The sequence below is a fragment of the Nicotiana tomentosiformis genome, chromosome 8, assembly GCF_000390325.3.
Source record: "Nicotiana tomentosiformis chromosome 8, ASM39032v3, whole genome shotgun sequence".
In the NCBI taxonomy this organism is placed as follows: domain Eukaryota; kingdom Viridiplantae; phylum Streptophyta; class Magnoliopsida; order Solanales; family Solanaceae; genus Nicotiana; species Nicotiana tomentosiformis.
In genome coordinates, this window is record NC_090819.1 from 61,140,650 (window position 1) to 61,162,093 (window position 21,444).

Below are 21,444 nucleotides of genomic sequence, written 5' to 3' on the forward strand. Positions count from 1 at the left end.
TTTCCACAATTTTCGGGAAAAAAGAGGTGCGATAGTACTTAGCCTCCCGGGCCCCTCTCCAAAGCATGTCTTACCTTACATATTTTAGGATGAGGTATGACATGTGATGTGTGGACAAGGTTAGGATGACTCTTCCTGAGGTATATTGTGAGACACTACTTCTATTCCGTGGTAGCTATCATGTTGTTTCTTATTTTCTTTTAGTTTGGGCATTGTCCCAGGTGTTTAATTTTATTCCTTAGAATAGAGGCTCCATGGATAGTCATGTTGGATTGTAGTAATGGGATTGTAGACGACATACATAAAATGATATTTATTTTATTTTTCTTTTAGTATTATTATGAGGAGCTTCGTATATGGTTTCGAATTCTGCAAAGGTTTCACAATTTGACTTGAAAATGTTATGAAAAAAGTCTTGACTCGCCTTTTATTTTTATTTATAAGTTTTCATTTTAGTAAACTTATCGGTTGTGATAAAATATGATACAGTCAAATCAAATAATAATTATCTTATTAAATGGTATCAAAAGATACAATCTATTCAAATATTATATTCACAAAATAATTCAGTATAATACAATAAAATACAAAAAGATATATTATGAAACAATGGTCAACACCTATCCAAACAAGATGTTAATTCTCTTTCCAAAATGAGATTCTTTATTCTTTTTTCCTTTCTAGTTTTTCCTTTCCAACTCAACCAACCTTCCCCATAATAGACAAGCATCTTTTTCTCCAACAAGACAGTTGTTCTCCTTCTTCCTCCTCTTTTAGATCTCTTCTCGAGGGAGCATCTAAGATCTTAAAGTCTCGGCTCCATCACTGATATAAATGTTGTTTGAAGCCGATTATGAAGTTCATAGGTGTAATTGCAAAATTTCTGAAAATACGAAAAAACATAAACACCTAAAAAGGACTACTTGAGAAAATCATCTAAATTTAAAATATTCAAAAATACGTTCCTATAAAGTATGAGGGCCTAATTTTCATAAAAGAAAAATAAATTACGGTTTATGTAATTTTGAGAATCCAAAAAATTCCACTAGACACAAAAAATCGGTCAATTTTTTTAGAAACTATACATCAAGAATTTGCATCATTCACTGGTGACAAAAATAGCAGAAACTTCAAAATTACTTTTCCAAGTATGAGTTTTATTAAATCTAACAATTATAATTTATTAAATATTTTTTCAAAAAATACTCACTTTTGACAAACCCAATTTAATATCAAAACTGAATAGTTTAGACCATCTCAAACATAAGACACTATTTTTGTCATTTTCTTGCTAAAACAATTTGCCAGCTACCTCGTCTTCCCAGAAAAGAAAAGATATTTACGACCCGTATAAGTCCTAAGATTTAGGAGTTGTTCTTCCCCGCCAACGATCTCTTTTTCCCACCGTCTCTTCGTAGTTCATTCTCTTTTTTTCCCCTTAACCAGATACAGTTATTTTTTCCAGATTGGAAACTGAACTTGTGAGTTAAATCTATTAAAGCATATGCCTTTATTGTTTCCTTATTGAATTTGTTATTTTTAACTGGACCCCTTGCACTTATTTTGAATCTTTCTGGGAAAAATTCTCACGACCCTTAAATAAGATTGGTGTTTTTTATGTTTTTCACTATCAGTATATGGATTTCTTTTCTGCACATGCCTCTGTTATCAAAGAAAGTCACGAGGGTTCTGTAAAACTATTATTTTGTTCGTTTTTTTTTTATTTGGAAACTGTGGTACTTTTAATTCCTTAATTGCTTCAGCTTGAGGTGTGTGTGTGGGAGAGGGGTAAGTTTAGGTATTGATTTTTTGTTTGATGAGGTGGCCAAGAGAGGCTTAAAATATGCAATTTTTATAAGCTAATGACTAAGAAAGACAATTTGTAGTTTGTTAAATTTATTACTTCTTGTTTGCAAAGCTCAAAAATTCCCGTGTTGATCTTTACATTTATCATTACTGTAGGGTGAATTTTATCAAAGTTGGACCTGAAAATGGTTTCTGAATTGATTAATGCCAACCCTATTGTGTATGAGAAGAAGGAGCGTCGAGATAGGAGTGCTCCAAGTGTTGCGGATGAATATACAGCTGAACCTATCGACCAGCTAGAGATTTTTGATATCCTTGTGCTAATGATGGCTGAAATCGGATTTTGTTATGCTAGACTTGAAATTAATCTTTCCACGATAAGGGAATTTCGATGAGGCTAAAATTCATCCACTTCAGAATCTATGAGTGCTTTATGTTCAATCCTTCAGATTTCATATGGAGAAGTACATGTGATCCATAGCGAACCTGCATGCTGAGTCTCTGAATAGCACTAACATACTACTCCCTCGTTCCAGTTTATGTGAGCCTATTTACTTTTTGATCCGTTAATGACCCCTTTCTAAATTTGAAAATAATTTAGTTTAAACTTACAATTCTACTCTTTTATAACCGCACAAATACTCTGGACCCCTTTTTGACTTGTTTAGGACTACAAATTCCAAAATTTCTTATTTTTTCTTAAACTCCGTGCCCAATCAAACAGGTTCACATAAATTGGAACGGAGGGAGTATACTGGAAAATACCTAGAGAAATAGCAAACTAGAGTTAATTTTCGTTATAGTTGTTTTTTATGTTTGTTGTTGTGCCATGTAGTTTTATAGGAAAGACAGTAAAAAAACCTTCAGCACCTTGGTGTACGAGGTATGTTTATAGGCTTTCCCTTTTCATTTTAACATCATCTTTTTCTATTTTGGCTAACCCTAGAAGGAATTTGGAGTGAAGTAGGCATATTAAGTATATAGTTACTTTACAAAAAGAGGGGATATGTTGGATGATAGAAGTACGTGTCAGTTACTATGCGCCAGTTTCTGTACAAGCATGGCCTTTCTACCTTTAGTTTGAATTTTCAGGAAACCAAAGAAATTGACTTATGTTTTTCTTGTCTTCTTTGCTTTTCCTTGGGTTTGTTTTGTTGCTATTTTTTTTTTTTGGCGGAAGCGCTGATTTCTGGTTCCACCCCTGGCTACCCTTGTGGGTTGTTCGCAATTCACATTAAAGACCCTTTCCAAAGGTTGAGTACCTTGGCTCGGGTAGGTGGTGCTGGGTTCCGTGTCCTTGGCAGGCTCGACCATCGGAGATCCGTTCATTACTAACGTTTTTTCTCGATGTGGACCAAGCTCCGACTTCCTTTTTAGCTTTTCTGCGTAGATTGACTGAACGTAGAAAACCGGGGTGGGGGGGGGGGGGGGGGCATTCAATTTTTGCACCTTCAACTTTGCTTTACATTTTTTGGGATTTCAGCAAAATCAAAGTTCACATTGTTTTACTTTTCCTAGCAAATGATGGAATATATTAGGATCATGTGTTACGGAAACTTGTAGGGTTACCTCCGGTTCTGATATGAGGTACTGTTCGCTCTGTTTGGTCTTCATTGTGTCATTTTGAAGGGAAAAGCAAGTGTGAAGTTTGATTAGTTGGGGAAACTTCTTAGCTATGAAAAGTCAATTATTCCTTAACATTCTTACACCATATTAGAGATATAAAAGATCCAGAGCATCCCTATTCTCTGGAAGAGCTGAAAGTTATAACAGAAGATGCTGTTGAGGTAAAAGACGAGCGAAGCTATGTAAGGTGAGATAAATAAATCTGTTTCATATGTTCATGTTTTGATTCCTTGTGGCATTTTTCATGTTGTCTAAGAAGAGGAAGTTCTTGGATTCAGGGTCACATTCACGCCTACTGTTGAACACTGCAGCATGGCGACCATTATTGGATTATGCTTGCGTGTGAAACTTATGCGATGTTTGCCTTCCCGTTATAAGGTATGCTTTATCACCCTTCTATTATGATTCAATAGGCTTATGTGTGTTACACATCTTTTCCTTAAAAGCATATTACAGTGGATAGAATGTTATGTTATACTAATTGATATGCTATTATGATATTATAGAAGTCAACAATTAATTACAGCTTACTGGAAGTGAGGTCACATGCAGCTGTATGTATATTTTCTTAGAACTGTTAATGACTTCGACCTGAAAGTAGTTTCCTTGGCACTATTTGGCTTAAATCTTCAGGAATATATCCTACAGTCTCGTGATTTTATTCCAAAATCTTCAGCCATTTGTAAATATGGTTACCTTTTTGTTAAACGTGTTATTACTGGGTGTGGGTAGATTCTGACCAACACGGCAAGTATCGTAATCTAGCCAATTTCAGGCCTTAATTTAATTCAACCAAGCCATTACTTCAATTGTGGTATGTTGAGTATTAAATAGCAAGTTTTCCTTGTGTCTAAAATGATGCGCAGTAAAGAAAATAAAGTGACAAGAATTAGGAAAAGGAAAAAGGACACGCACACAAAGATATAAAGAGAGAGAGAGAGAGAGAGAGAGTTTATATAAAGAGAGAGAGAGAGAGAGAGAGAGTTTATTGGTAGCTCGGGCATAGAGTGTATGCACATATCCATCTGCCTATGGTTCTTGTTACTCTAGCTTGAACATCCCTCAGCTTGCTTCACCGTAGTTGCCTGGTGACCATAATCAATTTCATTTTCTACAGAAATAGTTCTGAAGCTTGGAACTCTATTGTGCTTGGTTTTTGAAATTACAGCCGATCTTTGTAATTCTGAATTCCTCTATTCCAGCCCCTTCCAAATTCTAATAAATAACAATGACAACACTTCTGGTTTTTCTTCATTGGTGTTATGTCATATATGTTTCCCCTTTAGATGCTTTAATGATATTCGATCTAGTCGCCTGTGGCTCTGGCTTTGCTTCATTTGGGAAGGAGGTGGGACGAGGAAAGGCTGTGGGAAAAAATGTTGGAATGGAAGGTTCGAATGTAGAGTCTAATCTGTGGTCTAAATCATGGCTTTGGGTGTAATTTTGTTATATAGAAGTAACTTGGGAAAATGATAATAGTAAAATAAATCAATGAATTTGTGTCATGTCAACTTGCTTTATTTTGTATATCATATTTTCCAGGAAGAGTGGTAATAGAGGAAGACTTATTCCTTCGTGTAATGTAGTAATCAAGTAGATCGACATCACTTAAAACTTAGAAGTGTTTATTAAAATGATTCCATTTACGCTTTCTCATGGGAAATGTGGTTTTCAAAGTAATTTACCATTTTCTGGCCTTGATTAAAGCAGTCCAACTACTTGTAAGAAGTTTTCTCTAATTATTGTCTCAAAACTTTATTTGCAAGCCGTTAAGTGGTCACAACTTTTTAAGGTAAGTTGATTCACCTTTGGCTACTCTTCTAAATACTGCTCTATGTGTGGGTTTTTAACTCTTAATGTTTTTCTTCTAGTCTTTTTAACTTTCGTATCCTAAAAAATGCTTTAGCCATTCTTATGGGAATTGTCGGATTTCTCTTTATCTTCTATCAGTAGAAAGAACTGACTTTTTCTTTTCCTCTGATTAATCTAGTTTCTTTGATTTGTTTTTTCAGCAGTTCTCCTGAAATAAAAATTGGCATTCTGCTTCCTAAAACTTTCGGTTAATATGACAGCCTAACCTGTAACCCTTTAGCCAATCAAGAACTAGTTAACTAGTATTTAACTCTGAAGTTCTAAGTTTGTTACGGAAGTTGCCATGATTTCCTGCTTCATTTGTTAAAAGCTGTTCTGAGTTTGATCAGCATATTATGAATATTCTTCTCCATTCCATGTATAAAATCTGTGCTTTAATTTTTGGCTGCTTTACACTAATACCAGTTTCTAAACTAAGCATTTCACCAAAATATTTTGAAATATTAAGACAGTAAGACCCTGAATTTGAGCCCCCTCTTTTAGAATTTATAAGCTAAAATCTTCTAATAAGATATGTACTTTCTACTTCAATAGAGTCAACATCAGACTAGACATTCATCGTTAAGGCTAAGTGATCAGCCAATTACATGTTTGTTTTCTGATTAAAGTTCTTTAGTCTGGTTAGAGAATCTTTTGAATCAGGTAAAGTAAGATTTCATTCAATAAACATCCAGGGGATGCAACTTATTACAAAAAGAGTTAGCTCCTGTACATTTACTTGTCTCCTCTCTCAAAATTCAAGTAGCTGACAAAATCCAAAAACAGAAGGGGATTAGTTACAACACAAAAATTACACCAAGCAAAAAAGATAGACTAAACATCCAGCCTTTAGAACATGTCTGGAGTTGCAATTCCATCAAAACACCTCTGATTTCTTTTCCCTCCATATGCACCAAATAATACACTGTCGGATCATCTGCCATGTATTTCTGGTGGGTTTTCCAGCAAACAAAAGCTTCCTTTGGGCCACTAGACATAACCCAACTAATACCAATAAGATTCCACAACATATACACTGGACAGTGTTAGAACAGATGGTCTAGGCTCACTTTCTCTGATGCATAAAATAGCATCTATTACATAGTATTATACCTCTCCTATTTAGATTATCTTGTGTTAAACATGCTCCCGGGATTGCCAACCAGCAAGGCACGCCACTCGAGTTTTGGTTAAAGACTTGTACATAAAGGTAGGGATAAATGTGATAAAAGTGTGTTTTAGAGAACCCTTTAGTTGTGGAGAACTCTCAATTTTTCCTTACAAGACAAATTATTTATTATTGGAATAAATGAACCTGATGGAGTTAGATGGATATAGGTGATTCATATAAATCTCGACTAGTTTGAGATTGTAGCTTATTTTGTTTAAGTAATGATGAAAAGACTTCTGTTGGAATTCATTTATTTTGTTTGAATATTATGCAAATATCTCATCCTTGAAGTTTTTTTGTTGATTGCTAGCTGTGTCGTTAAATTTTTATCTATTTACAAGTTCCCGGTCTGTTTGTTTTTTGTTAACATATCCTTGTTATATTGCCAGGTGGATATTAGAATAGCACCTGGGAGTCATGTCACGGAAGCTGCAGGTACCGTCTGTCTGTCAATATCTGTCACAGAACATCCAATCTTTAGCTACCATTTTCCTCTAACCGCCACTACCCACAACAATCTTAAGCTCCAATTCTCTAGTTGTCACTATGCTGGACTTCTTCCATTTGAACGTGCCAGGCCTGCATTTGTCAGGCCCTATTTGCTCCGGCGATGCTCACAAACTGTGCTTATTATATTTGCCCTCTTTAACATACCGCATGGGCATAGAGCTGATTTTGGTTTTTCTTTTATTTCGTATATGGTGTTCGGCCTTTTTGTTAACATAAAGTTATAACATATCCCTGAGTAACTATCAAAAAGTTTATAACATATCCCAGAAGAAAAGAGACGGAAAAGAGAAAACCATACAAGTTTCTTCTTCTTTTCTTTTTTTTAATCATAAAGCATTAGCACTAGAGAGCTTTTTTAGGAGTAGTGTGCAATTGCTATATATTCAGCAACTGATCATTTATTTTCTCTCTGCAGTAAATAAGCAGTTGAATGATAAAGAGCGGGTAGCTGCAGCATTGGAAAACCCTAACCTTGTCGACATGGTTGATGAATGCCTTGCTCCATCTTATGCATGAGAAAGTCTTTGTTCAGTATATGGAGATACAACCTGAAAGTCTTTCCTCATGGCATATTACGTGTACCTCTTTTCATTGGTTTTATTTAATTCATTAGATTAATAAGGTTGTTCTTTAGTTAAACTGTGAAATCACAATGTAGTGGCTGGTATGAGATAGGCTGCTTCTTTATGAAGAGATGTATTGCAATATTTATGTCATCCTACTTGGTATTTTCAGCCTGCAAGTATATATATAGGTCTTGGATTTTCATGAAAATGGTACTTGCAAAGCCTGGATAGAAAAGTAATAAATGGATCCACTGTTGGCGGCTTGGTTTACATATAGAATAACGCATCAACAACTCATATATATGACATACTTAGAAGATTGCAAGTCGTGACATTACAATATTTGGATTCGTGCAAATTCTACTTTCAAAATTTGTGTGATCCTGCCAAACGTTTAAGAATTTCAAAATCTCATGTTTCCTCAAGACAAGTGAAAAAGGAGTTATCCCAATTCCCAGTCGTCGAGTGTGAATGAGTATTTGCCATAGTATTTGATGACTGATGGAAATTCAAAAAATACGGAGAATTCAGTTTCAGAAGTTGGAAGTCCATTTCATCCCATTTGGCTCCACCAAGTAATTCATGACATAAATACTCAGTACAATTCTCGCTCATTGCACACAAAAGGTGGTTTACAGAGAAAATTTGACACCTTCATCATCAGCTGAAGTTCCCTTAAATATCGCAAGCTTCCCCTTATGTTCAAGCAGCTTCAAAGCTCGCATAAGAACTGTACGGTCCATTCCATGAAGCTCTGAGCAATAAAATGCCAAAGATAGATGACATGATAAGGAAGCAAATAAAATAGAAGAGATAAGAACATAAGATCTCCATCAATCCACGAGTTGATGAGTAAAGTTTGTCATAACATAAAATGTGTGGGAATTCACTACTAAACATAATAGTGAGATGTTAAACTGAAAAAAGTTTGATTATGTATCACTATAATTTCCGTTACATGTTTATGACCGAGTAGTTCAAGATGGAAACAAGCAGATGGTCATATATTTAAGACAAGGGAAAATTGAAACCATCAACTATTCTCAATCTATCTAAACATGTTTTATGCATAGAAGGCAAGTGAAATGCCGAGACAATAAATAGTAACCAATGTGTGCTACCTAATACATTGTAGATTTTAAAACCCAAATCTTACCTGTTCCACGGGACTCTGTCCCGGAACGTATTTCTTCAACTGTCATAACACTGTCCTCCAGCCCATACTCCTTTACCTAATTAGCTAAATAATATTTCCATAAGGAATCCGACAAGGCTGGGGAATGGCAGTACATTGCAAACACAACTACAGTGTGAACAAGGTTAAATAATAGTTCATCAAACATCTCCAAAACCAGACAGCATCCATCCCCAAATATGGTATATAGCAGTCCCCAACAAGAACCTAATTGTTAAACATTAAAATCGTATCTTTTATAGGATAATACTCTGAGAGAAATTCAATTCAAACGAGCAAACTGCAAAAGCGACTTCAGATAAATTTAAGAACAAGAAAGCAGGAAAATGGAAGCTAGGAAGAAGTCTTCCGGGGATTGTTGAAGATTGATGATAAACAGGACCATGGAGCGCCACTCTTTATATAAATGAATAACACATAGAGAAGCAAAATGGTTCTATTCTCAGATAGTTAGATGGGGTGGTAAGGGTGGAGTGTGGGAGAGCATGAGCAACATGGATTAACAGGGAGTATAAGACTATTAAAGAATGGAAAATCAGGAAAGGAAATTAGGGGTTTTCCCATTTGCCCAAACTTCCTCCACTTCATCATTTCAGTTCGAGTTCAGATGTTTACCATATGCTATCTTCACCCTGATTATGGGGATCTGCAACTGCCGTAAAATTTCAAAAACATTTGTCAAACAATTTAAAACATGGTTTGAAGTAAAAGAGGCTCTTTTGGACAATCTCTACTTTGTTGTTAGTATAATAATAGCATATGATATTTGAGTATGATACCCTAGAATGAGTCCTATATCCACTCAACTAATCATACCCTAGAATGAGTCCTATATCCAACAACTAATCATTGTATAGTCCCCTCAAACACAGACACATTCCTAACCTACCGGGTTCTACAATCCACTAGAATGTTGGGTTAGGACCATGCTAAACTAAAAACAGACAGCAATTATTTTAAGGTTGCATACTCACAAAGTTTACAATCAAGTCTGCCCAGTCCTGGATGCGATGCCATAAGATTAGACATTTTCTATGACCTTTATCCATCCATTCTGCACGACCTGTCAAATGGATCAGAGTTAGAGATCTGGCCTTCTGCAGTATAGTGAACTCTCATAGCAATAATAGGTTCAACACGATCATTAAAACTGGCAAGATCACTTACCATCAGAAAACAAAGCTGAGAGAAATGCCTCCCTAGCTTCATGACTCAGAGATCCTGCACTATCAGAGATCATCCGTATTCAGTTGTGGAATACTAAAGTTGCCAAGCTAAACCACATAAAGAGATTAGCACATTTTCAATTAGCGAAAAAATGCAAGGATTTTGCAAATTAAAACAAATGACATTTTTGTTCATATGGTCCGTGAACTGACATGCATACTTCACGGCATAGAATTAGAATGATTGAAGAAATCTCTTTAGAAACCTTGTACTCCAGATGAATAAGTATTACAGATTCACTCCATTAAACCTCATAACATAAATTTTTACAGTTTGATTTACATGTAATTAATCCATTTCCTTCCCTGATTGTAGTATCATCTCTGTTTTCAACAAACTGAAGAAATCAGCAAAAGTAGAGAAAATGAAAAAGGTACTTGCATTTAGCTGAAAAGACACGATAATTTTTATGGGACTATATTGTTAGAATAGTTATGTGAATATATGTAATTAGTCCTAGTCCCTTATGCAATAGGAGTAGGTTATGTGTTATGTATACACATAAATAGCGCTCATTATAACATAGAATAACAATCAATAATATTTTCTCCCGTGCTTTCTCACATGGTATCAAAGCATTAGTGAGATAATTATCGTTGTGCGTCATTCCAACGACATCCGGGAAGAAATCAGTCGTCACCGTGCAATTTTCCGCTAACTAAAGCAGTTGTTCACGTCAATCTAAGTTTCAGCGGGGTTTGTGCAAATTCCAACACCACCACAAGGTTCTCCTATCACCGGCGACCAAACCCCAGTGAAGATCTCCGGCAGAAAACTTCGCACGCGCCGTCACGGGCCTCCGGCAGTTAGGGTTCCGGCGAGAGTGTTGAGGTCGTTTTCCGGCATCTTTCAAGTCTGATTTTTCTTCTGGGCTGGTCGCCTGCCTTTTCCGACTCGACCATTCGAGATTTTGTGGTTTTTCAGTTACAGGAAAAGTGTTTTCGGCGAGAGCAGTGGTCTGTCACTGTTCTGGTCACTTTTTCGGCCACCTTGTTCACATACTAAGGTCGCCTGTTGATTCCGACCTTAGTCATTTAATTTCCACCATTTTGTTGACTTCAATTTCCTTCCGATGAATATCTGAGAAGTCAGAGCAGTTGCGTCTGTCAACTGAATGTCTTCAACACAAATTTTTCAGCACTCTAAAGCTCGACTAACAATATCAGACCAACTTACTCTAGTTTGGTGATTAGAACAGTGTCTGATCATTATAAAAGTTTGGTTCCAGTTTCTAATTGCTTGATTTGAGGGTATCCCATCACTGTTGGTAATCTTCATCAGATATTTGGGTTTGATCTCTTTTAAGTCCATTATAATGTCACTCAGATCTGATGCTTTTGGCTCAAATACCGTTGGATCCTATACTTCGAATGTTCATATGGTATCTTTATCAGATTATGAGGGTGTTTGGATTGACTTTTAAAAAGTAGCTTATAAGCTAAAAGCCAAAAGCCATAAGTTGGTAATACCCAACTTTTGGCTTTTGGCTTATTTTTGTACTTTTCATGCCTAAAAGTAAGTGCTTTTAAGCACTTTTTATCATTGCCAAACATCTCAAAAACTAGAAAAGTGCTTAAAAGCACGCAAGCAGATACCTCCTGAGATAGCTTTTGTAGCTCAAACAGGTAATAGCGTGACTTGTGTATCTCAATCGACTTCTTCTTCCGACTCTTGGGTCATTGATTCAGGTGCATGATCATATTTCTGGTAACAAATCTCTTTTCACTAGTATTTCATATTCTGAATCTCTTCCAACAGTCACAATGGCCAATGGGTCTCAAACCATGGCAAGTGCAATAGGTCAAGCAAGTCCACTTCCTTCCTTACCTTTAGATTCAGTTCTTTATGATCCCGGTAGTCCTTTTAATCTCATAGCCGTTAGTCTCTTAGCCAAATCATTTAAATGTGCTGTTTTATTTCTTGATGACCTTGTTTTTATACAGAAACGCAGTACGGGGCGGATCATTGGTACTGGACGTGAATCAAATGGACTTTATTACCTTATCCTTGCTAAATCACATGGACTCACATCTTGTCTTCCTTCAACAACTTGTCATGTTACTGATTCACCGGATTTATTATATTAAACAGTTGGGACATCCAAGTTTGTCAAAACTTCATGAAATGGTACCTGGTTTATCTCACTTGTCCACTCTAGAGTGCGAGTCATGTCAGCTCGGTAAGCATACTCGCTCCCATTTCCCTCGGCGTCCCGATAATCGAGCGGAGTCACCTTTCACTTTAGTCCATTCAGATGTTTGGGGTCCTAGTCGGGTCAGTTCTACCTTGGGATTCCGCTACTTTGTCAGTTTCATTGATGATTATTCCAAGTGCACTTGGATATTTTTGATGAAAAATCGATATGAGTTGTTTTCTATTTTTCAGACCTTCCACGCTGACATTCAAAATCAATTTGAGGTTTCGATCCGCACATTTCGTAATGATAATGCCCTAGAGTATTTGCCTTTCCCATTTCAACAGTTTATGAACTCTCATGGAATCATTCATCAAACATCTTGTGCGTACACATCTCAACAAAATGGGGTAACTGAGAGAAAGAATAGGCATCTCATTGATATTGCTCGCACACTTCTCATCGAGTCTCATGTTCCGTTGCGTTTTTGGGGCGATACAGTTCTCAAATCTTGTTATTTGATTAATCGGATGCCTTCATCTCCCATCCAGAATCAAATTCTGCATTCAGTATTGTTTCCCCAATCAACCTTATACACTCTTCCCACTCGTGTTTTTGGGAGAACATGTTTTGTTCATAACTTAGTCCCTGGAAAAGATAAGTTAGCTCCTCGTGCTCTCAAGTGTCTTCCTTGGTTATTCTCGTGTTCAGAAGGGATATCGTTGTTACTCACGTGATCTTTGTAGGTACCTTATGTCAGCTGATGTCATATTTTTTGAGTCTAGACCTTACTTTACCTCTTCTGACCACCTTGATATATCTGAGGTCTTACCTATACCGACTTTTGAATAGTTTACTATAGCTCCTCCTACGCCCTCACCCATAGAGGTCTTACCCATACCAACCGTTGAGGAGTCTAGTGTTGCTCCTCCTAGATCCCCAGCCACAAGAACACCACTTCTGACTTATCAGCGTCCTCCGTGCCCAGCATCAGTTCTAGCTGATTCATGTCCTGCACTTGACCCTGCTCTTACTGCGGACTTGTCTCCTCCTAGTCAATCGATTGCACTTCGAAAAGGTATAAGGACCACACTTAATCCTAATCCCCATTATGTTGATTTAAGTTATCATCATCTGTCATCATCCCATTATGTTTTTTTATCTTCTTTGTCCTCTGTTTCCATCCCTAAATCTACAGGTGAAGCACTGTCTCATCCAGGATGGCGACATGCTATGATTGACGAGATATCTATTTTACATACGAGTGATACTTGGGAGCTTGTTCCTCTTCCTTCAGGTAAATCTACTGTTGGGTGTCGTTGGGTTTATGCAGTCAAAGTTGGTTCGGGTGGTCAGGTTGATAAACTTAAGGCCTGTCTTGTTTCCAAAGATATATTCAGATATTTGGGCTCGATTACAGTGATATTTTCTCCCCCGTAGCTAAAATAGCATCAGTCCGCCTTTTTCTATCCATGGATGCAGTTTGCCATTCCTCTCTATCAGTTAGACATTAAGAATGCTTTTCTTCACGGTGACCTTGAGGATGAAATTTATATGGAGCAACCACCTGGTTTTGTTGCTCAGGGGGAGTCTAGTGGCCTTGTATGTCGCTTGTTCCGGTCACAATGGTCTAAAACAGTCTCCTCGAGCCTGGTTTGGTAAGTTCAGCACAATTATCCAGGAGTTTGGCATGACCCGTAGTGAAGTTGATCACTCTGTGTTTAATCGGTATTCTGCTTCAAATCTCTGTATTTATCTGGTCGTTTATGTTGACGATATTGTTATTACCGGCAATGATCAGGATGATATTACTAAGTCGAAGCAACATCTCTTTCAGCACTTTCAGACTAAGGATCTGGGCAGATTAAAGTATTTTCTGGATATTTGAGGTCGTTCAGTCTAGCTCAGGTATTATGATCTTACAACGGAAGTATGCCTTAGACATTCTTGAGGAGTCAGGAATGACAGGTTGTAGACCTGTTGACAATCCGATGGATCTGAATTCTAAACTTCTGCCAGGACAAGGGGAGCCTCTTAGCGATCCTGCAAAATATAGGCGGCTGATTGGTAAATTAAATTACCTCACAGTGACATGCCTGACATTTCCTTTCCTGTGAGTCAGTTTATGGATTCTCCTTGTGATAGTCATTGGGATGCAGTTGTCCGCATTCTTCGGTATATAAAATCAGCTCCAGGCAAAGGTTTATTGTTTGAGGATCGAGGCCATGAGCAGATCGTTGGATACTCAGATGCTGATTGGGCAGGATTACCTTCTGATAGACGTTCCATGTCTGGATATTGTGTTTTAGTAAGAGGTAATTTGGTGTCTTGGAAGAGCAAGAAACAGAATGTGGTCGCTCGGTCTAGCGCAAAAGCAGGATATCGAGCAATGGCTATAGCAACATGTGAGCTAATTTGGATCAACAGTTGCTCAAGGAGTTGAAATTTGGCGAGATCAGCCAGATGGAACTTGTGTGTGATAATAAGTTGATTTTCATATTGCGTCAAATCCAGTGTTCCATGAGAGAACTAAACACATTGAGATTGACTGCCACTTTGTCAGAGAAAAGATATTCTCGGGAGATATTGCTACAAAGTTTGTGAAGTCAAATGATCAACTTGCAGATATTTTCACCAAGTCTCTCACTGGTCCTCGTATTAGCTACATATGTAACAAGCTCGGTACATATGATTTATATGCACCAGCTTGAGGGGGAGTGTTAGAATAGTTATGTGAATATATGTAATTAGTCCTAGTCCCTTACGTAATAAGAGTAGGTCATGTGTTATGCATACACATAAATAGCGCTCATTGTAACATAGAATAACAATCAATAATATTTTCTCTCGTGCTTTCTCACATATATAATCTTAGTTCAAATGTGTGTGCATGCATGAGAATATCATCCATTCCATCTCTGCTTCCTTGATTAATATCAACTCAAGATTTGCTTTGAAAATCTTGTAAGAACCACTGTTTTCCCCTTCTACAAGGATACACACGCCACCAAACAAAAGGAGACAACTCTAGAGGGTGATAGTTACTCCCTTCTTTCAAATTTGAATGAAACTCTTCTCATTTTGGGATGTTCCAAAATGTTGCATCATTTCATTTCTATACAACTTTCACCACCTTTATGAATTCAAATTCATTAAAATATGCATTTTTAAATTTTGATATAAAGCTTTCTGTATAAAATATCACAACTTACTTTTCAAACTATCACTTTAATATTCTTCTTCCATTATCACTATTATAATATAAGTCAAATTAATATCTTAAACTTCACATAAATTGATATTTTACATTCCACTGATGTTCTAGATCACTAGCGTTATGAATTTCTAGGCACCTTGAGTTCATTTTAGCGAAAGCAATAGTTAGGGTAATATATATAACGCAGCTCCTAAGCTGAACATCAGACATATAAAACACTAATAAGAAGAAGCACTCACTTTCAATAGCAGGATTACTGAACAATGGAAAGTCTTCCTCCAGCCCAATTACAAAGACCTTTTGGGTTCGACAGAAATCAATTATGAGCTCCTTCCATAGCTGTATCTGCTTCTCCCTAGTTTCCCTTACAGGCTGCAAACTAAGGAAAGAAGAAAAATTATCCTATGTGCAAACTACGAATCTTCTAATATTGCTCGAAGAAAAGTTTAATTTAATGCACAACAAATAAAGACAATCATTTTTTTTGTGAGAAACCATCTTAAATCCCATTGAAAGATATGTTACCACCATGCTTAAAGCTACAAGTCAACATTTCACATATAGGCGAAAGAATGTCATTTTCTTTTGCTTGTACACCATCAGATGTTAAACTGAAATTCTCCACTTTCGAGAAAAGAATCCTACGGTGTTAGCTTCATTACATCCTAATTATGGGATCCAAGATCGAAGATTCAAAAAATCCAGCAGAATTCTTAGACCATATATAACTGTAATATTTATCATTTACCTTGACTTAAACACGCTCGAAAAGTTTGAACTTTCACATTTCAATAAACACAATTTGTTTGATAAATCATTACTATATAACAACGTTAATTTTTTTCCACAAGATTGAAGACTATATTACAAAATCCAAGAAGAGAAAAATGATTTTTTTTTTGCTCTAACTATCTGAAGTTTGATTCATGGGCAAAGGCCTAATTGCTGTTTTCAACTACCATATAAAAGTATAAAACATTGATTAATTAAAGATTTGATGATTGCATAATGGCTAAAGTAAGTGGAAATTACTTCTATATGATTTTTAGTCTTCTTTTGATAAGTAAGAAGAGATACTTTTGTCTTGGCAATAAATATATGACAAACAAAGAGCAGAGCTATGCAAAGGATAGACTATCAGAAAACTGTCAAATATGTCACTAGGGTTAGTGTTGAAGTGGGAAGATAAAGTTAAACTAGATAGAATTGTAGGTTGTTTGGCAACTCTATTTATAAAACTAAAAACAAGCTTCCCTAACATGATAAAAGGTTGGACTTACACATGGAGGTGAAACAATAAAAAAAACTGTTAATATACTATGAAAATCTTATATGTTACAGATTAAATGGAAAAACATGTTTTCATCTACCCAAGAAAAGGCTGGATAGCAGATGAATGGAACAGGTATCGGAAGTGCTTAATAATTACTTGATAACAACCATTAACTTATAAGAAATCCATAAAACATTCATGCTTGGTAGTTTCCAGTTTTTAAGATACAGCAATAAAAAAGCAATCCAAACTAAATTTCTGCAGGTAGATCTAAATGATTTGTCATCCAAATGTTGAGACTACGACTGCATCCCCTGATTAGAACCTTTCTCAAGCAATTTTACTTTCTCCTCATAAGCAAATGTATACATCCACCATGCACCATACCAAATTCAGTGACTCATATAGCCAACCTCCACTGATTTGGGAAATTGGGATTAAGGTGTAGTTGATTGATATCTACTGCTGTCAAAGTGCAGGTTCATGACCCCGTCCAAGAAAAGGTTTTCCATCATATGTTTTGACTAGACGTGTTCAAATATAGGCAAGTATACATATGGAGACATGGAAATAAGGGAAAGAGTAAATTACGTGAAGTAAGGTGGATAGTTGAAGAAGTTAGGCAGCTTGAATTCGCCCAGCTTCTGCATCTTTCTTGAATTACTTCCTTCTCTGCCTTGGCTGCTCTTTCAAAAAATACCCCCTTGTGATAATAAAGACATAGAAAGAAAGGAAGGAAGGAAGCAAGGAATAGAATAATATCACCAAAATTAACCTGACACTAGTGGTGGCAAATGGCAGGTTGGATTGGATTTGGACGGGTTCAAAACAAACAACAATGACAACTACGGCTCAAGATCGAGCTAAAAATGAGTTTAAATAAAAAAGGGTCATAATCCAATCTGTCCTTATTTATACAGGTTAAATACAGGCTGGTTTGTGAATAATTCTGGTCCAACCAACATTTTAAAGATTAAATTTACCAAAAAAACAAAAAGCCAAGTCTGAATTCTTTCCGGCCCCAAACAGAAGGAAATTTTGAAATACAAAAATATATGTGTACTGCTTGACATTGTTAAAATAGCATTACAAACAACTACATACAAGGTTTAGTTACATCGAAGGTTCTTTCTTCCTACATATCAGATATCAATTTGTTGTCCGGAACTTGGCTTATTTGCATGACGAATTTGAAACTAAGTTCAGGTGATATATGTCGTTTTGGTCCAAGATGGAAGTGATATATCGATATTTAGAATACGCTGATACTCTGACCTTGTGATTTAGTCCAGGAACAGCCATAGAATTCCATATATTATACAAGTCCAACAATACATTAATTTTGTTCAGTCATAGAGTATTATAAATGTATGTTTTCACGAAGATTTAGAATACTCTATGACTCTGAACAATCAAAAGCGAGGTTAGACTATATGGAATTCAATAGCTCTTCCTGGAGTCTGGGAGTTAAAGATTGGAATTTCGAAAGCTCTGTCAACATTTGTAAAGGGAGCAAAATGCAGCGTTTCTATTTTACTTCAGGGATAGAACCAGGAATAGGTAAAGCCGATCAGCATCAGAGGGCACTTCATGATCAGAGCAACTAATAATTTGAATAATGATTTCTCAAGAGAAAGCAGTTTCTACTTCCTCCATACACATCCAGAAAAATAAAATAAAAAAACAAATCTTTTTAGAAAATTTGCATCTGGGGTATCTTTAATACTAATGTAAACGAAAAACAAAGATGAAGAGTACATACTTCAGCGAGCCAACAACTCCGTCGTATATGGAGAAATTCAGAAAGTCAAATCCAAGACTCACCACAAAGTCGAAAAAAAAATTGTCGGATGGCAAATGACCCTGAAACTAAAAATATCAAAAAAAATTAAAAGAATAATCAAATTCCTAATTGTAGTTCGAGATTAAAATATTGTTATGAGTAAACCTATGACTTTCAATATTATAAGCTTGTTATTGTAGAGAGCATAGAAGAACCTGAGAATGATAGATGAAGACTCGGTGATGAAGAGAAGCTCAGGGAGAGACCAGTCTAACTGTAACTTTGGATCAAAGTTAAAATTGAGTCCTTTAATAGGTTTATTTTGGGGTTGTTCGTAATAATAATGATAAAAAGTTGGGACCTCGTAAGAACAAACTAAGAAAATTGTAAAAATGCAAACAAGCCCAAAAAGTTATAACAGATGGATTAACTGGCCCCAAGGGCTTTTTGTTCAGTTCTAATGGAAAAATAATCAAATTTGTCACAGCAAATGAGATTTAAGCCCAAAAATTGTTATAATTTTATTTGACTAACTTATAATCTTACCAATCACTCTGATTAAAATATACATAAGGCTTTTTACTGACGGGATAAGAATAGTAATTTCGAAATAAAATATATTGATATTTTTGTCTGGATATAAGTAGTTTTGAGATTATTTTTTCATAAGTAATATTATTTTTATTTTCATATTCAATTTGGTTAGCAATACTAATCTTGAAATAAATCAATAAAATGATATATTTTCTCTTCGCCCAAAATTTTAAGTGAATCAAGATTAAAATTAAACAACAACTTCCAATAAAAATATATTTATATAAATAATTTTAGTATTATTTAATTTCTTATCCAAAAGATCCCTCAAGGAGATATACAATAGTGAAGCAATTTTAAATGCTCTTTCTATAAATTTGAGTGGAAAAAGAGAGGTGAAAATGAAGTGGTGCAACTAAGGCAAGTGAATGTCAAAACTGGACTGCTGCGTGTGCACATATTGTAGTTATTGTCATCGTCTTCAATTCAATTCAAGTCTGCAATCACAGTAGCTGCACTAACCCAGTAAAGCGAGTATCTTTTCTCACTCTTTTTTGTTTATCTCTGTGACAAAATCTGAATGATCACTCGTCAACCTTGAAAAATTTCCAACTTTCTTGAAATTGTCATGTGGACTTAGAGCTGTGCAAAAGATTTCCCCTTTTTCGTTTTCCCACAATTGTTCTATTTCCTAGTGGTTTGTTCTGCCATTCGTTGAGTTAGGCCTAGATGATTACCGTGGGGTGGATGATTCTGAGTTTAGCATTTTGTTATGTTTTCTTTGAGGAACCCATGTTGAATTATTTCAGCATAGATGCTTTTTTAGTGAAATCAAAGATCTCAATTTTCTTTTATTTTATATCATGCTAATTAGGATTATGGTTTGGTCATGTTGGTGTACTTACATTTGGTCATGTGCTTGATAGGAGTCTCTGTAGTTTTGTTATAAATTGATCCAATTCATATAGCTGATCCCAGCTAGTTCGGGATTAAGGCATATTTCTTGTTGTTGTTGACTTGTTTTTAAATTGAATTGGAGGGCTTGTGTTCTTTAGTATGCTTCATTTCAGTCTCTTTGTATTTTTTTAAGAAAAACAAGTAAATTTTGATTTTGCAGCTTTATCAGTCTTGGATTGCACATTTCAAGCTTTTCAAAGTGAGAATTGTTTAATAATGGAAGTGTAATTTTGGGATTTTTATATTTTAAATTTTTTCCATTTTACGTTACTTTAATAATCCAGTAGCTTTTATATGCATTAATGTCTGATTTTCGGCTTATTGATTGTTAAAAAGAGTTGCCTCTGCTCCTGGAAAGGTTTTAATGACAGGAGGTTATCTTGTTTTGGAGAGGCCTAATGTCGGTATTGTACTCAATACAAATGCTCGTTTTATGCAATTGTGAAGCCACTTTATGAGAAAATTGAAGCTTCTACAATTTCTCATGGGACTTAATGAGTCATATGAACAAGCGAGAAATCAATTGTTAATGATGATTCCTGCTCCCTCTGTTAACAAAGCCTCTTCAATGTTAATGGAGAGGGAGAGTCAAAGGGCTATTGCTCATACTGGTGCTTCTGTAGATAGCCATGAATCTGCTGCCTTTGTTTCTTCTACTAGAGGTAGTTTTCATCAGAAATCAAGAAGAAATTATAATCTTGTATGTGACTATTGCAACTATAAGGGACACACTAGAAAGAACTGTTTCAAGCTGAATGGATATCCTGCTGACTTTAAAAACAAAAAAAAGGGAGGCTCCTTCTCTGCAGCCAACTTTGCAGGGAATAGTGGAGGATCTGTAACTACTGGTTTACAAATGCATGCATCCGGAGCTCAGGAACCTATTCTAGCAGTTAACTTTGCAAGAAACAATAGTGGAGGCTATAATGGTGATATGATTAAGCCACAACCACAATTGACTCCACCTCCTGTCTCAGCACCCTACTTTACTCCAGAACAATAACAACAAATCTTACAAATGCTTGGCAAAGTAAATGAGGAAGGAAGTTCTACTCAACCAACAGCAACAGCAGCAACAACAGGTATATTCTCCTTTCTATCCAGAGTGGTTGATGATAGGTGGATAGTTGACACTGGGGATACTAATCACATGGTAGCAAACTCTAATTTGTTGAATAAACTGGATAGAGACTCTAACCTAAAAGGTGGAAAAGTACATTTACCAACTGGTAATGTGGTATCAATATCAAATACAGGAACATCTAGCATATTCAGAAATCAAGAGATTCAGAATGTTCTGCATATTCCTGATTTCAAGTTCAATCTACTATCTGTCTCTCAGTTGACAAAGGAACTGAGATGTTATGTGGCATTCTATCCTGATTTCTGTTTCTTTCAGGACATCTTCAGTGGACAGGTGAGGGGATTGGTAGAGAAGACTGTGGACTGTACTACCTGAAGCCAACCTCAACTCCAGCTCAATTACAGCAGCCTATTAGAACCATCTCCATTTGCTCTTTTGTGTCTGTTAGTGTTCCTTTGTCTGTATGGCATAATAGACTAGGCCATGCACCACATGATGTACTTAGGAAAA

The 21,444-nt window shown here is 36.0% G+C and overlaps 2 protein-coding genes and 1 long non-coding RNA gene across 6 annotated transcripts; 2 read left to right on the forward strand and 1 right to left on the reverse strand.

The window, feature by feature from the left end:
* Nucleotides 1–1,111: 1,111 nt before the first annotated feature.
* LOC104092032 (protein AE7-like) lies at nt 1,112–7,738 on the forward strand. The gene is made up of 6 exons (XM_009597511.4): nt 1,112–1,481; nt 1,963–2,115; nt 3,514–3,619; nt 3,711–3,810; nt 6,844–6,889; nt 7,380–7,738. Exons 2-6 carry the CDS (start codon nt 1,992–1,994, stop codon nt 7,478–7,480), a joined length of 477 nt encoding a protein of 158 aa, XP_009595806.1. The 5' UTR covers nt 1,112–1,481; nt 1,963–1,991; the 3' UTR covers nt 7,481–7,738.
* A 58-nt stretch (nt 7,739–7,796) lies between these two features.
* On the reverse strand, nt 7,797–18,712 carry LOC104092033 (vacuolar protein sorting-associated protein 25). 4 transcript variants are annotated; one of them, XM_070182373.1, is made up of 9 exons: nt 18,575–18,712; nt 18,339–18,445; nt 17,168–17,257; nt 15,543–15,682; nt 9,893–9,946; nt 9,700–9,788; nt 8,687–8,762; nt 8,153–8,284; nt 7,797–7,964 (listed from the first exon to the last, which is right to left on the reverse strand). In XM_070182373.1, the coding sequence occupies exons 3-8, from the start codon at nt 17,224–17,226 to the stop codon at nt 8,163–8,165; spliced, it is 540 nt and encodes a 179-aa protein (XP_070038474.1). In that variant the 5' UTR covers nt 17,227–17,257; nt 18,339–18,445; nt 18,575–18,712; the 3' UTR covers nt 7,797–7,964; nt 8,153–8,162. The 4 variants fall into 4 exon arrangements, with proteins under 4 accessions (XP_070038474.1, XP_009595807.2, XP_009595811.2 ...); XM_009597512.4 differs by lacking the exon at nt 7,797–7,964 and having other exon boundaries at nt 8,062–8,284; XM_009597516.4 differs by lacking the exon at nt 7,797–7,964 and having other exon boundaries at nt 8,062–8,284; nt 18,401–18,445; nt 18,575–18,706.
* A 580-nt stretch (nt 18,713–19,292) lies between these two features.
* On the forward strand, nt 19,293–20,906 carry LOC138896661 (uncharacterized). The gene is made up of 3 exons (XR_011410045.1): nt 19,293–19,427; nt 20,011–20,074; nt 20,187–20,906. It is a non-coding gene; the product is annotated as an uncharacterized lncRNA (long non-coding RNA).
* Nucleotides 20,907–21,444: the final 538 nt, after the last annotated feature.